The following is a 12,336-nucleotide window of genomic DNA, read 5'->3' on the forward strand; positions in this document are numbered from 1 at the left end:
AGCTCAGCATAATTGTTTCTATCTAGTCCTATCTAAAAGGTTATGCTGTATCTGGCAGACATTCTCTGGAATTTTAGGCAAAGATCTTTCCCATTACAATTGATATAAATAAGGAACTGAACCTCTGCACCACTGAGCAATGATCCTTCTCAACCCCCACACCTATTAAACTCTTATTTACTAACAGTTCACATGAATCTGGATTATTTTAAACATAGTTGCCAAAAGACAATAGGAGTAGGAAATGAGAATCACGGAAAAAAAGTATTTTCCATTTGCAGTTAGTTGTGATAGAGGATAGAATAGCCCAATTAAATAACTTTACCAAGAATAGATTTTAAAAACCCACTAGATTTTGGGGGGAGTTGGATGCTCTGTTAATGTCTGTACTGTATTCTTGTATTCCTCTCTCATTTATATTCATAGTAACAGAAGATGTTGGATTCAATATACAGTAACAATAATTGAATGAGTTGCCTCAGAACCCCTCACCACTGTTGCCACCACCACCATAGGATAATGTGTGCCAACAGAGCTATTCATTTGCTTTCAGCTGCTTATAGGTTGTTATCCACATCATGGTGTTATTATAGAAGAACCACGGTAATCCAGAGAGTGACAATCAAGTTTTTAAAAATCGGTTTAGTACTATCTTCATAAGCAATGCTAGCACATCCCCCCCCTCCCGGAAAGGCTTGGAAATTAACTTATCACATCCCTCCTTTCTCTATTAATTATTGGCTAGCTTTTACCTCCTTCTTCATTTTCCTCTTGGACTGCTTTTTCGCCTCTAGGCCTATACACCTCAAGTCTGACTTGCATATGCAGAAATTAATAACTCTCTCTATATAGGCAGTAGATTTGTTACTTTTACATATACAGACAGACTTAATTCCAGTGGGACACCTGGCTGGACGACAGCCAATTTTGTTTGTAATTGATGCAATTTATCTGATTCAGGTGCACTGTGGCAAGGTATGAAACCTGAGAGTGGTTTAATTCAGACTCCATCTCCAAGTCAGCACAGTGTTCTTACCTGCACTACAGGGTTAACCACAAGCCAATCCAGCCCAACACATTATTCTTACCCTATTCAAGGTAAAATTCAGCATGTTTTTTTAAATCTACCTGCCTTTTTCTTGTAATCTGGTCCAGCATCCATGAAAAGAGTAGCATGCTTTGTCTTTGTTTTGTGCATGCTTTTCTGTGCTTTGTGAGCCATACTTTCCACTTCCTCATAGCTTTCCTCCCTTTTTATTGGTTTGTCCAGATCTGTCTACTGCACTTCAAGATTTTTTTTTCCTGTGCTATGTTTTGGAAACCTCACAGAAGTTGGACAAGACTGTTTTGAAAAGGGAGTAACTGAGTCACAAAAATCACATGCATGTCACTATCCAGCATGTCAATGTTTCTGTCCTAACAGTGCTGGGCTTAAGTTACAAGAATGCACAGGGGATAGCTCTACTATTTACTTGATATATCCAAATAAATTATTTATTTATTTTAAAGGTTTATTCCTCTTGTGTTTGATCAAATGATTTCTAGGACTAAGAGCCAATGTGGTGTAGTGTTTAGTGTTCCAGACTAAGAGGTTGGGAAATTCAGGCACTTGTCTCCATTGAACCATGAAACTTACTGCATAACCATGGTCTATTCATTGTTTCTCAGTCTGACTTACCTTACAGGGCTGTTGTGTGGATACCACAGGGAAGACAATAGCCAGTTTCATGGCACTGGATTCTTTAGAGGAAAGGCAGAATATAAATGTAACTCATACATATATAATTGCAGCAACTCACCCCATCTCCTATTCAGCAATCCTTTCTTACTTTTGCCAGGGGCAAAAGGCAATATGTCATTTTCCTCACACATTTGCAGTCCTTACATGATTGGCAATTTCTTCTGACTACTAAATGTGGACATGTTGGTGTTCCTTTATTTTATGAGGGAAGGAATATAAATTCCAAACCCCAAACTGGTGAAAAATGTATCCTTGGGCAGAACTTGGGAAATGAACAGGCAAGTGGGTCTGTAGGACTTATGACCTGCTCAAACTAAGGTTTCCAGAACCCAAATTTGGGTTTGTAATTCCCATTGCTTTCAACATAGACTGATGTGTAATTTGTAACAGTAATTTCTGGTATAGTTTGACAAATGACTAAACTAATCAATGGATGACCTGTTTAGTTGTCAGTACTTCATTTGTTGAACACTAAAGCTTGTTGTGAAAAAGATACCATTTTTATGAATAGAAAATGATATCAGAATGGGTTTTAGCACAGCAAATCCAAAGTACAAAGACTGTAATGCCCCCCTCTTGCCACCTAAAACACTTAACTTTATTCTTATGGATAAGGAAAATGGCGTTTCCTAAAACACTTATTAAAAGTGTTTGGAAAGAATTATTAAAGGTGATTGACTATTGGTGTGCTCAAGGAAGTAGCATATATAGGCAAGGGATGGACCTGAGAGAAGCAGTCCTAACACCTGGCACAAAGTGTCTATCCTCATTTACCCTGTGCCTACAGTCCACAAATCTGTGCCTCCAGTAAGTTGGGAAATGTCCTTATCAGGATACCTCTGTATCAACTGTCAGGTTCTAGCAAACACAAGAGAAAGCAGCTGATTTTATTAGTCATTCTTGTACATTAATAAACTGGGAATTACACAACAAAATTCAGCCACTATAGACAGTGGATAACATTTAATGGTTGTTTAAATCTTCAACCATAGCTATTGAAAACAAATTGAGGTTAAGTACTGTACCTGAATCAGAGTTTGAGAAATTTACTTTTTGGACTATAAATCCCAAAATTGTTTAGTGTGGGTTTGGCAGTTGTTGGCCAAAAAGGTATCTTGAGTAGATAGGAGAGTCACTGGTTCTTCTATAGAAAAATTGACAGAAACTGTAATGTAGAGTATTTATACATAGCGTAACATGCCACATAGTGGGGCAGAATCAAATAACTTATTACTTTAATTTGGATGTTGCGGCCAAATTATTTTGGATGTTGAACTTTGCCTTCCTCTTCCTTCAGAATTCCAATTTCTGTAGTTTGCCTCCAAACCAGAATTAGGAACCTAGTTCAGTTCATGGATTCCAGTTTTGATTTGGAGACAAACGATTGTTAGCAATAAAAAAGCATGCTCGATTTGGTATAGTAACTGATCTTGACAACCTAGCCAATGTGAGAATCTGAGTACATGAAGGAAGAAGGAAGGAAGAAGGCGGGAAGAAGAAAGAATACCTGGCCTTTATGTCTGCTCATGTGGTTCCTGGAGAATTATTGCTTCCAGCCAGAGTGTGTCACTGTGGCATGTAGCATTAAAATAGGTCAGCCGTGATGTTATGTAGCAACGTGAGGAGAGCTGCATCCAGCCAGCTGTGATATGCTTAGCAGAACACTACAAAACACCTTCCTCAGCACACTTGACATTTGTGGTTTACGTCACTTCAAGAGGCGATGGATTTGTCTAATAAGCCATACATCTAGCATTTGATAGTGTTCTGCTTATTACAGAGATTGTTTACTGTAAACAAGCACTTGAGCTGGAAGGCATTTTAGCTAGTCAGGATTATTTATCACAAAGATTGCTGTGAAAACCAAATGTAATTCTCTAAATTTTGTATCTATTTGCCTGGGAGTCTGACTCATTGAGCTCTGTGAGATTTCTGAAGTAGTCATATAAAGCATTACACAGTTAATCTGGGTATATTCTAGCAATGATAATATTACACAGATTAAATTGCAGGATATGGTATGATAGGACCAAATCTTTGTTACATGCTTTTAAAAAAAGGCAGGCCTTAAAAGCTGTCCTCCAAAAGCCTCCCCAGCCCCTCATTTAACGATAGCAATGCGGTGACACAACATTTGAAGCAGCTCCAGGGGAAGTTAGGTAGTTGTAAAATTTACTCTATTATAAAGCATTGCACAGTAATTGAGTACCCAGGGATCTGGGAGGAAAGTAGCAACTGTAATTCATCTGACTTAATAGACTTCCATCTCCACCTGTCTATGCAAGTAAATGGGAGCAAGAGTGAGTGCTCTGGGTTTTGTTTGCAAGAAACGGGGCTCAGAGGGGCTTAAAACCCGCTCGGAATCAATCCTTTGGGAAGAGGATTGAGAGGTGGGGCCTGAAGGAATTGTATAAAATATCTGGTAGTATTGATGGAGAATCTTATTGTAAAAATAAGGAAAGCTGGAATCTCTTATGTATATCGTGATAAAATATGGAGGAAATAAATGCAGAAGAAGAATATAAGTAGCAGATAATTAATATATTTCTTTAGCAATTTCAACAAGATAAAAGTTGTGAGTTAACATTCATTTGTAAAGTAAGAAGTTGTTAATGATAAAGAATAAGCTTACAACATAAAGGCGGGACATATGAAAGAACTGAATTCAAATCTGTCAGATCCTGGAAAAAAGAGTACGAATATGTATTTATAGTTTGGGGGCAGGGGGGTAGAAATTGTAGATAAAAATTCTTCGTATTGTGTATGATTTTTCTTTTTGTAATATTACTTTTACATCTTTATTGATTAAAAAATAGCAGAACTCAAAAGCATTCCCCCCAAAACTTTTGTACCATTCTAGCGCTGTGTCATAAATGAACAATATATTGATGCCAATATAGTAGCTCAGTCTATTTTGTTTGTGCCACTGTTTCTGTAAATTCTTCAATTAAGGTAAACACACAAAGGATATTGGAAATACAGGGTGTTCTTCCTTTACCTCCCCTTCTCCGTTATTTTTAACTTTAATCACTTGCACTTGAAATACATTAATGCCTAGTCATCCTGTTGATTTTTACAGCTCCAAGTACCAATGCCAACTCAGTTGCCACCTCCTCAGCTTCAGTCAACATTTCCGCATCAGCAGTAGCCAGCATCTCTCAACAGGTATGTCTTCCTCTAGTAGACATCATGAAACTGAAGATGTGGGGTGGGGGAAATAACTGAATCTCAGAAGAGTTACTTCCCCCCCCCCCCCCCCGAATCCATATAGTAACACAGGACTTGCAAAACCCAGTTGTTAATAAACTACTACTACCATGATTCATTATCACTGGGTCACACTGGCTGAGAATCATGGGAATTGGGAGTACTACATCATCTGGAAGGAAACAAAATTTCCAAGCTCAGTTATAATATTACAGGATTATGCCATGTTTCTCTGGAAGTAGATCTCACTGTATTCTTTGAGCCTTACTCACTGTATTTTTTTAAATACTTAAGATTGCAGACTGAAATGAACTGCACAGATATAAAATGGGTAACACCTGACATGATGGCAATGTTTTTGAAAAGAATCTAGGCGTTATAGTGGACCACAGGCTGAACATGAGTCAGCACTGTGATGAAGCAGCTAAGAAAGCCAATGAAATTCTAGGTGTATCAGTAGGAGTATAGTATTTAGATCAAGGGAAATAATAGTGCCAATATATTCTGCTTTGGTCAGACTTCACCTGGAATATTGTGTCCAGTTCTGATCATCACAATTCAGAAAGGATGTTGACAAGCTGGAACATGTCCAGAGGTAGATTGGTAAAAGGTCTGAAACCCATGCCCTATGAGGAGTGGCTTAGGAAGCTGGGTATGTTTAGCCTGGGAAAGAAAAGGTTAAGAGGTGACATGATAGCCATGTTTAAATATTTGAACATACCCATAACAATGGATGCAAACTACAGGAAAAAAATTCTACCTAAACATTAGGAAGAACTTGCTGATGGTAAGAGCTGTTTCACAGTAGAACACACTGCCTTGGAGAATGTGAATAGAAGTCTATGGCTCCTTTTCATCCTGGAGAGAAGTGACCAGTGGGGTCCCACAGGGTTATGTCCTGGGCCTAGTGCTATTCAACATCTTTATCAATGACTTGGATGACAGAATTGGGGGTATATTTATCAAATTTGCAGATGATACCAAATTAGGAGGAGTAGCTAATACCCCTGAGGACAGGATCAAAATTCAAAATGACCTTAATAGATTAGAAAGCTGGGCCAAAGCTAACAAAATGAATTTCAACACGGAGAAATGTAAGATACTGCACTTAGGGCGGAAAAATGAAATGAACAGATATAGGATGGGTGACACCTGGCTGAACGGTGTTTTAGCTCGGCACTAAAAAGATTGTTACTTAAGTGCCAAGACTCATTAAGGTCTTTTTAAAGCTGTTGTACACTTAAGCTGTTTCCTTTGTCGTATAAGGTGTGTGACACCTAGGAAAGGCCCTGGCAGAAGATTTTAAATCAGACATTGGAAGTACACTTCCTATCATGTTTGGTCTCATTTTCTAATGTATATTTCCATTTATTCTGAGACAGAGATCATTATAAACCAGCAGTGGAAAACTATTGACCTACCAGATGTTTTGAACTTCAGCTCCCACAATTCCTTTGCCACTGACCCTTTTGGGTGGGGCTGATGTAAGCCAAAAGGTTTCCTGTACTAACAAAGTGAATTTGTAAGAATGGGATTTTTCATTATTTATGCAGTGTGGTTTTAGAATTTTTCTCCCTTCCTCCTTCTATGTACTCTTGGAAACCATGCTTTTTCTGTTGTCCTTTGCACTATTTGATTCTTAACTTTTTAATAGGACTATCCTACATATACGATTCTTGGCCAGAGTCAGTACCAGCCTTATTACCCAAGCTCAACCTTTGGAGTGATATCACCGGCAGACAGCTGCACAGAGAGTACCACATTGACAGCGACCACATATCCTTGTGAAAAAACAAATGCCATGGTGCCTACTCAGACTGCACAGAGACATTCCTCTGGTAATTTGATGGGGAAAGGGCAGACTGCAAAATGGATCTAAATATTTATTCCAGCTTACACAGAATTCCTTATGCACACCTGTGTTGAGACAGAAGCTGGGATACAGTATGTGTGTCCAAGGTATAAGGTATAGAGCAACATCTGTCTTTTTGTATTGTTTCATTCCTTTTGGCTATGAAATTGGAATTCTTTGTCACTTTTTAAAATTATCCTTCACCATATCTCTTGGTCCTGAAAGGTCACAACTTTCACTTTATTATTTTTACTTGTCATCTGTTATCAAAATGCCTCTAAAAATGCCCTTTAAAGTAATTTTTGAAAAATAACAAGAAAACTAATGGACATGACATTAGTAAAACAAATTTGGTCATACATTACTTCTAAAATGTAACATTGTTACACCCTTGTTATCCAAAACAGCAAATAGTTATGGGTAACAGTGTTAGTTATAGCTTGTTACTTCCTTGTTCTGGATTATATATATTAATTTAAATTAATTCAAATTTATTTTTATTCTCTCTTTCTTCTAGTATGCGACCCAAAGCAGCTTTCCAAAATTGAAACAAAGTACAGCTAAAACCTTTTAGATACAAAAGGTTTTTAAATAGATAGATTTAGGGTAGCATTTGCAAAAACAGATACATAAGAGGGACTATTTTAATCCTGGAAGTGTAAAAGCAGAGAATTCGGACAACTGTTAAGTGGAGACTAAATTAATATGTATATCTCATCTTTTCTCCAACATGTTCAAGTTGGCATATTCCTACCTCCATCCTATTTTATCCTTAGAACAAACCTGAGATAGTTGAGGAGAGACAGAATGACTTCACCAGGAAGCAATATAAAAATATCATTTTTTAAAATGGTCATACACAAGTTAGAGATTAGTGGGTTTGACCCAGCACTATTTTCTCTGTTTCCCAAAGGTAGTGAAATAATGGAACTAAGGGGCGAAACAGACCACCCCAAAAGGGCAGAATGGGGCTGATGCCACACCGCCCACCCCAGTGCCATGGCAAACACACGCTACACTTCCAATCTGCCCAGGGGCCAGCTCAAATAGGAGCTGAAAAGATACACTCCTATTTGGGCTGGTAAAAAGCCGCCTTAGGTGGTCTTGCTGCAACCCGAGGGCAGCTTCAAGCTGCTCCAGGGATGTACAGCGTCAAAACACCACACCCCCAGAGCAGCTGGAATCTGCCCACGACTGGTTGGCTGAGTGGCTTCAGGGTGGCATTGGGGCATGTGGTGTCAAAACGCTGTGCCCCCAAGCTGCCTGGAAGCCAGCTTTCCTGGCCAATCTGCTCTGGCCCAGAATTGACCCTCTGAGGGAGGATTGCTCTTGAAATGACTGAGAAGCATTTTCTATTTGTAGGCTCAAATGTTAAATCTGCCAGAAGATGTGGCGCCTTCAAAGTTTGGAGTGTGTGCAGGGTGATACAAATTCACATGGGAAGAGGCATTCCCTGATCTGAAATGTTATAAAATATTGTAATTCTCACCTTTAAAACCTTATATGGTTTGGGACCTGAGTACTTGAAGGAATACCTCTTTCCCAATTCAGTCTGTTTGTTGAGACTCTCCTCTGAGTACTCCTGAAGTAGATGCTGACTGAGAGGCCTTCTTGTCATGGCAATCCATCTTTGGGACATTCTGTTCAAGGAGGCTTGTCAGGTTCATACTCCAATGTCTTTTAGTGCCAGGATAAGACTTGTTTTAAAAAAATGAAGCTGTTGCTATGTTCCATTCTGCTTTCTGCCTTCCCTGATGTTTGATTCTGTTCATCTTTTGCAATCATAGTTGATGGTTTGTTGTTTAACTTTTATCTTTTATTGTTTTATTTAAATTATGCAAATACAGTGTTTTTGAACCGTAGGGTAGAAAGCATAAAATACTTGAATCATGATGCCTTTTTTTCTTTCTTTCTAGGGGACCCAGCTACTGGCCCATCATTACCAAGAGCTACAGCAAGTAAAGACACAGAAGAACAGTCCAGGAAAAATGTGCCTGGGAAAAATAGAAGCAAGAGGAAAGCAGACCCTTCTTCACCAAAGGACAATGAACTTGAAGTTGGTTTTCAACTATTCTTATTCCCTCTTCACCTCCAATTCTTTCTCTTTCAAGATTTTAGTGTGAAAAATTGAAGGTGGGGAGAGGGATGCATATACATAATTACAGACTTTGAACCTGGCATTTAGTCTTATACAGACCTTGCCTACCTTATAGTAATAAATTGAGTTAGGTCTCAGCCTTTGATGTGAAGTTCATGGTTAAAACCCTAGAATCGTTGACAGTATTTTCTAAGAATGAAATATGTAGTTTATTCAGTATGGTGACATCGTGTCCAGTTGGAGACACAAAGGTTCCCTTGTCTAATGAAATGATTCTTAAGCCGCTATAGCCTCTTCAGGTTGTAAAAATGAGAGAAAGGGGGGGGGGATTTGGAGAGGGGACCACTGCGACCCATTCTAACATCTATTGTTTGTGATTTCTTTCTCAGCGAGTATTTCTGTGGGACTTGGATGAGACCATCATAATATTTCATTCTCTTCTCACAGGATCATATGCCCAAAAATATGGAAAGGTACAGATGCCTTTGTTTTATTTTCATTCTTTCATCTTTACTCTGAGTTTATATGTTCAAATATATCTTGTAAAAATTCTGTGGCAGTGCATCATAGTAGTGCATTAGAGAAAGAGGTGAGACAGGGAGGCCCTTTCATCAGCCAGCTCCCTTCTGACTCCTCCCATTCCAGAACTATCTCTATCAGCAGCCATTTCACTTGGTTGTCACTGAGGGATAGATGAGGGATCAAGTCCCCGTCCATCAGGTCAGCTGAGATCAAAGGCCATGTGGTGCCTTCTGTCCCTAGATGGCCTTAGTCAGTTGTCAGGCTACCAGGATTGATTTATCTTCCTTGTCGCTCCTGGTTTCATTTTCTTTCTTTTTATTGTGTCTATCATATCATGAAATATTATTGTAAATTATGAACTGCCTCAAAGATGTAGGCAGAAATACCATTTCGCATTGGAGTTGGAAGTTCATGGGACTTTCTCCTCTAGTGAGCGTACGTTGGGTTGCAGATTTATTGTGTTTTAAGAGTGTCTTTGTTATGCATAGGTATGATAGCAGTTGAATGAATGAGAAAGAGGACATTTTAGTACCTTTTTATTTTCTTCAAGTTTTGAGAATGTGAAATTTGGAAATAATTTTAATTGCTTTTATAAAAATATGTGTATTGTAGTGTATGTGTGTCTTCTGTCTGTACATATATTTCATCAGCAGTACAACTGGGCTGTGTAACAAAACATGACAATGTGGAATGCTTTTGTTCAGTATTCCAAGAAGCCCTGCCTTCTTTCAAGATCCTCCATTCCATTCTACTTTCTTCCTCCACCTGCCCCAGCAATCAGTCAGCATGCCATCACTAGTGAGCATGCTCTGCTGTCACTGAGGTATCTTGGAGGAAGCCCCTTCCCCCAGGTTTTTTCTTTTCATACTTCTGTGAACCTTGAAGTTGCCCTGAACCTGCTGATATCTCCCTCTTGTGTATGGTGCCATTTTGACTATGTAAGAATCAATACTTACAGTCTTGAGTTCACTAATAATTTTCTAAAATGTCTGTAACCTTATTTTTCATTTAAAAATCCAGAGTGGTTTAACTGATCTTGCCTTTCTCTGCAATGTTAGAGAAAATCTCTTTAGAGATACCTTTGATTTTGTCCAAACTATTTTGACCTAGAATTAGAGTATACTGATGAGGCTACAGTCTTATTCCCCCTTCCGCACAGCCTATGGAAAGCTTTGCTTAAGGATTCAAACCCTCCCACCAAAATCTCCATATAATACTTGCCTTATCAGAAAATAAGGCGGTACGGGAGGGTATGATGCAGCTAAACTGATCTTGAACTGGATGGCTGCTCTGCTTAGAATAAGTATCAAGTTCCAGGAACATCATGTTTTATTTTGAAAATACTGAGCACTTTCTCTGAATGCTTCTATGATTTCCTCTCTGTTCTAGGATCCAACTCTGGTGATCGGGTCTGGACTGACTATGGAAGAAATGATTTTTGAAGTTGCCGACATGCACTTATTTTTTAATGACTTAGAGGTATGTGCCCTCTCCCCCCTCCCAAAAAAAATCTGGCCTTAAACACAAGCTGAGTATCATAGAAAGATTTCTACTGACCCAGAAGAACAAAGCGAATTCTAAAGGGAAGTTGTGGTATCAGCAAGAACGGAAACAGCATTAGACACAAAATCAGATTAGAAATCCAGATTTACAAAGCAGCTAGCTTGGACTGCTTGACAGTTAAGAATCACCACTTTCCCTGTATGCCACTGTAATTACCAATACCAGGGATGGAGAACATACAGTCGGCCCTTCTTATACACGGATTTTTTATACACGGATTTAAGCATACACAGTTTGAAAATGTTCCAACAAAGTATAAATTTACCTTGATGTTCCATTTTTTATTAGGGACACCATTTTGCTATGTCATTATACTTAATGAGACTTGAGCATACACGGATTTTGTTATACACGGGGGATCTTGGAACCAAACCCCAGCGTATAACAAGGATCCACTGTATAGCTCTTCAGGTGCTGTTAGGCTTTAAATTCTAGCAGACCAGCTAGCATGTCCAATGGTTAGTAATGGGACTTGTACATTTCACACTGACCTAAGCCACTGTTTTGCACTTGACTTTGGGTTCTGATACATAACACACTAGAGACTGCAAGCTTACTGGTTCATGCTTTTACCCTAGTAATTGCTGTGGAGTTATTATAATACATTTATAGTTTGTGATTCTTTTATTGTTGGTAATGTAACTACTCATTTGGCAGGTATATTGCTTCTTTGTAAGCCGTTTTTGCTTATAATTTAGAAAACATTTTAAGAGTTTGTAAACTTTTTGTATCATTTATCTTATTCAATGAATGTGATCTAATAATGATCCAGACATTTTATTTATACATAAACCAAATAGCAATATCTTGGTCGTTTTGTATGCTTGTCTTGCCTTCTGTTGCAATTAATGTAAGACAGATTCACAAGCTGATAAGCTCCAAAGGGAGTAGAGGTGAGAATTATTTCTTAACAAACTCTAGTAGAGCATTGTGGATGAGGTATGGCAAAAACAGGCACCTCATCCCGTTAAATACTCTACAGCTGCAGTAAAAGCAGGTTTGCGTTAAAAAACATTACACCATATCTCCCTTTCATAAAATAAGAAAAGAGACAAGTCAATAGTCTGTCCATCTGGCGTATGGCCTTCCTCTCTTTCTACTACTTTCCATTTTTCCTGGCATTATTTTTTCTAATGAGTCATGCTTTCTCATGATGTGGCCAAAGTACAACAGCCTCAATTTGATCATCTTGGCTTCCAGGACCCATTTGCTTGGGGTTTTTGGTTGTTGTTTTTTGGACACCCATGCTATTCTCAGCACTTTTCCCCAGGACCATAATTCAAATGAATTTATTTTCTTCTTAGCCACTTTCTTCACTGTCCAGTTCTTGCATTCGTACATGGTGACAGGGAA

At 38.6% G+C, this 12,336-nt stretch overlaps 1 protein-coding gene across 5 annotated transcripts in view; it reads left to right on the forward strand.

Annotated features, from left to right (window-relative positions):
* LOC149304928 (protein phosphatase EYA3-like) overlaps nt 1–12,336 on the forward strand; it is a 65,295-nt gene that overhangs the window by 39,085 nt on the left and 13,874 nt on the right. For 4 of the 5 annotated variants that reach the window (XM_089479499.1, XM_089479501.1, XM_089479500.1 and 1 more), the window contains 6 exons: nt 961–1,098; nt 4,821–4,906; nt 6,603–6,786; nt 8,717–8,856; nt 9,288–9,371; nt 10,810–10,899. In XM_089479499.1, the coding sequence (XP_089335625.1) occupies nt 961–1,098; nt 4,821–4,906; nt 6,603–6,786; nt 8,717–8,856; nt 9,288–9,371; nt 10,810–10,899 (722 nt within the window). The remainder of the gene's footprint in view (nt 1–960; nt 1,099–4,820; nt 4,907–6,602; nt 6,787–8,716; nt 8,857–9,287; nt 9,372–10,809; nt 10,900–12,336) is intronic. The other variant, XM_089479502.1, reaches the window with a different exon arrangement.

The sequence above is a fragment of the Sceloporus occidentalis genome, unplaced genomic scaffold, assembly GCF_023333645.1.
Source record: "Sceloporus occidentalis isolate IW3139 unplaced genomic scaffold, rSceOcc1.0.p SCAF_13, whole genome shotgun sequence".
Taxonomy (NCBI): Eukaryota; Metazoa; Chordata; class Lepidosauria; order Squamata; family Phrynosomatidae; genus Sceloporus; species Sceloporus occidentalis.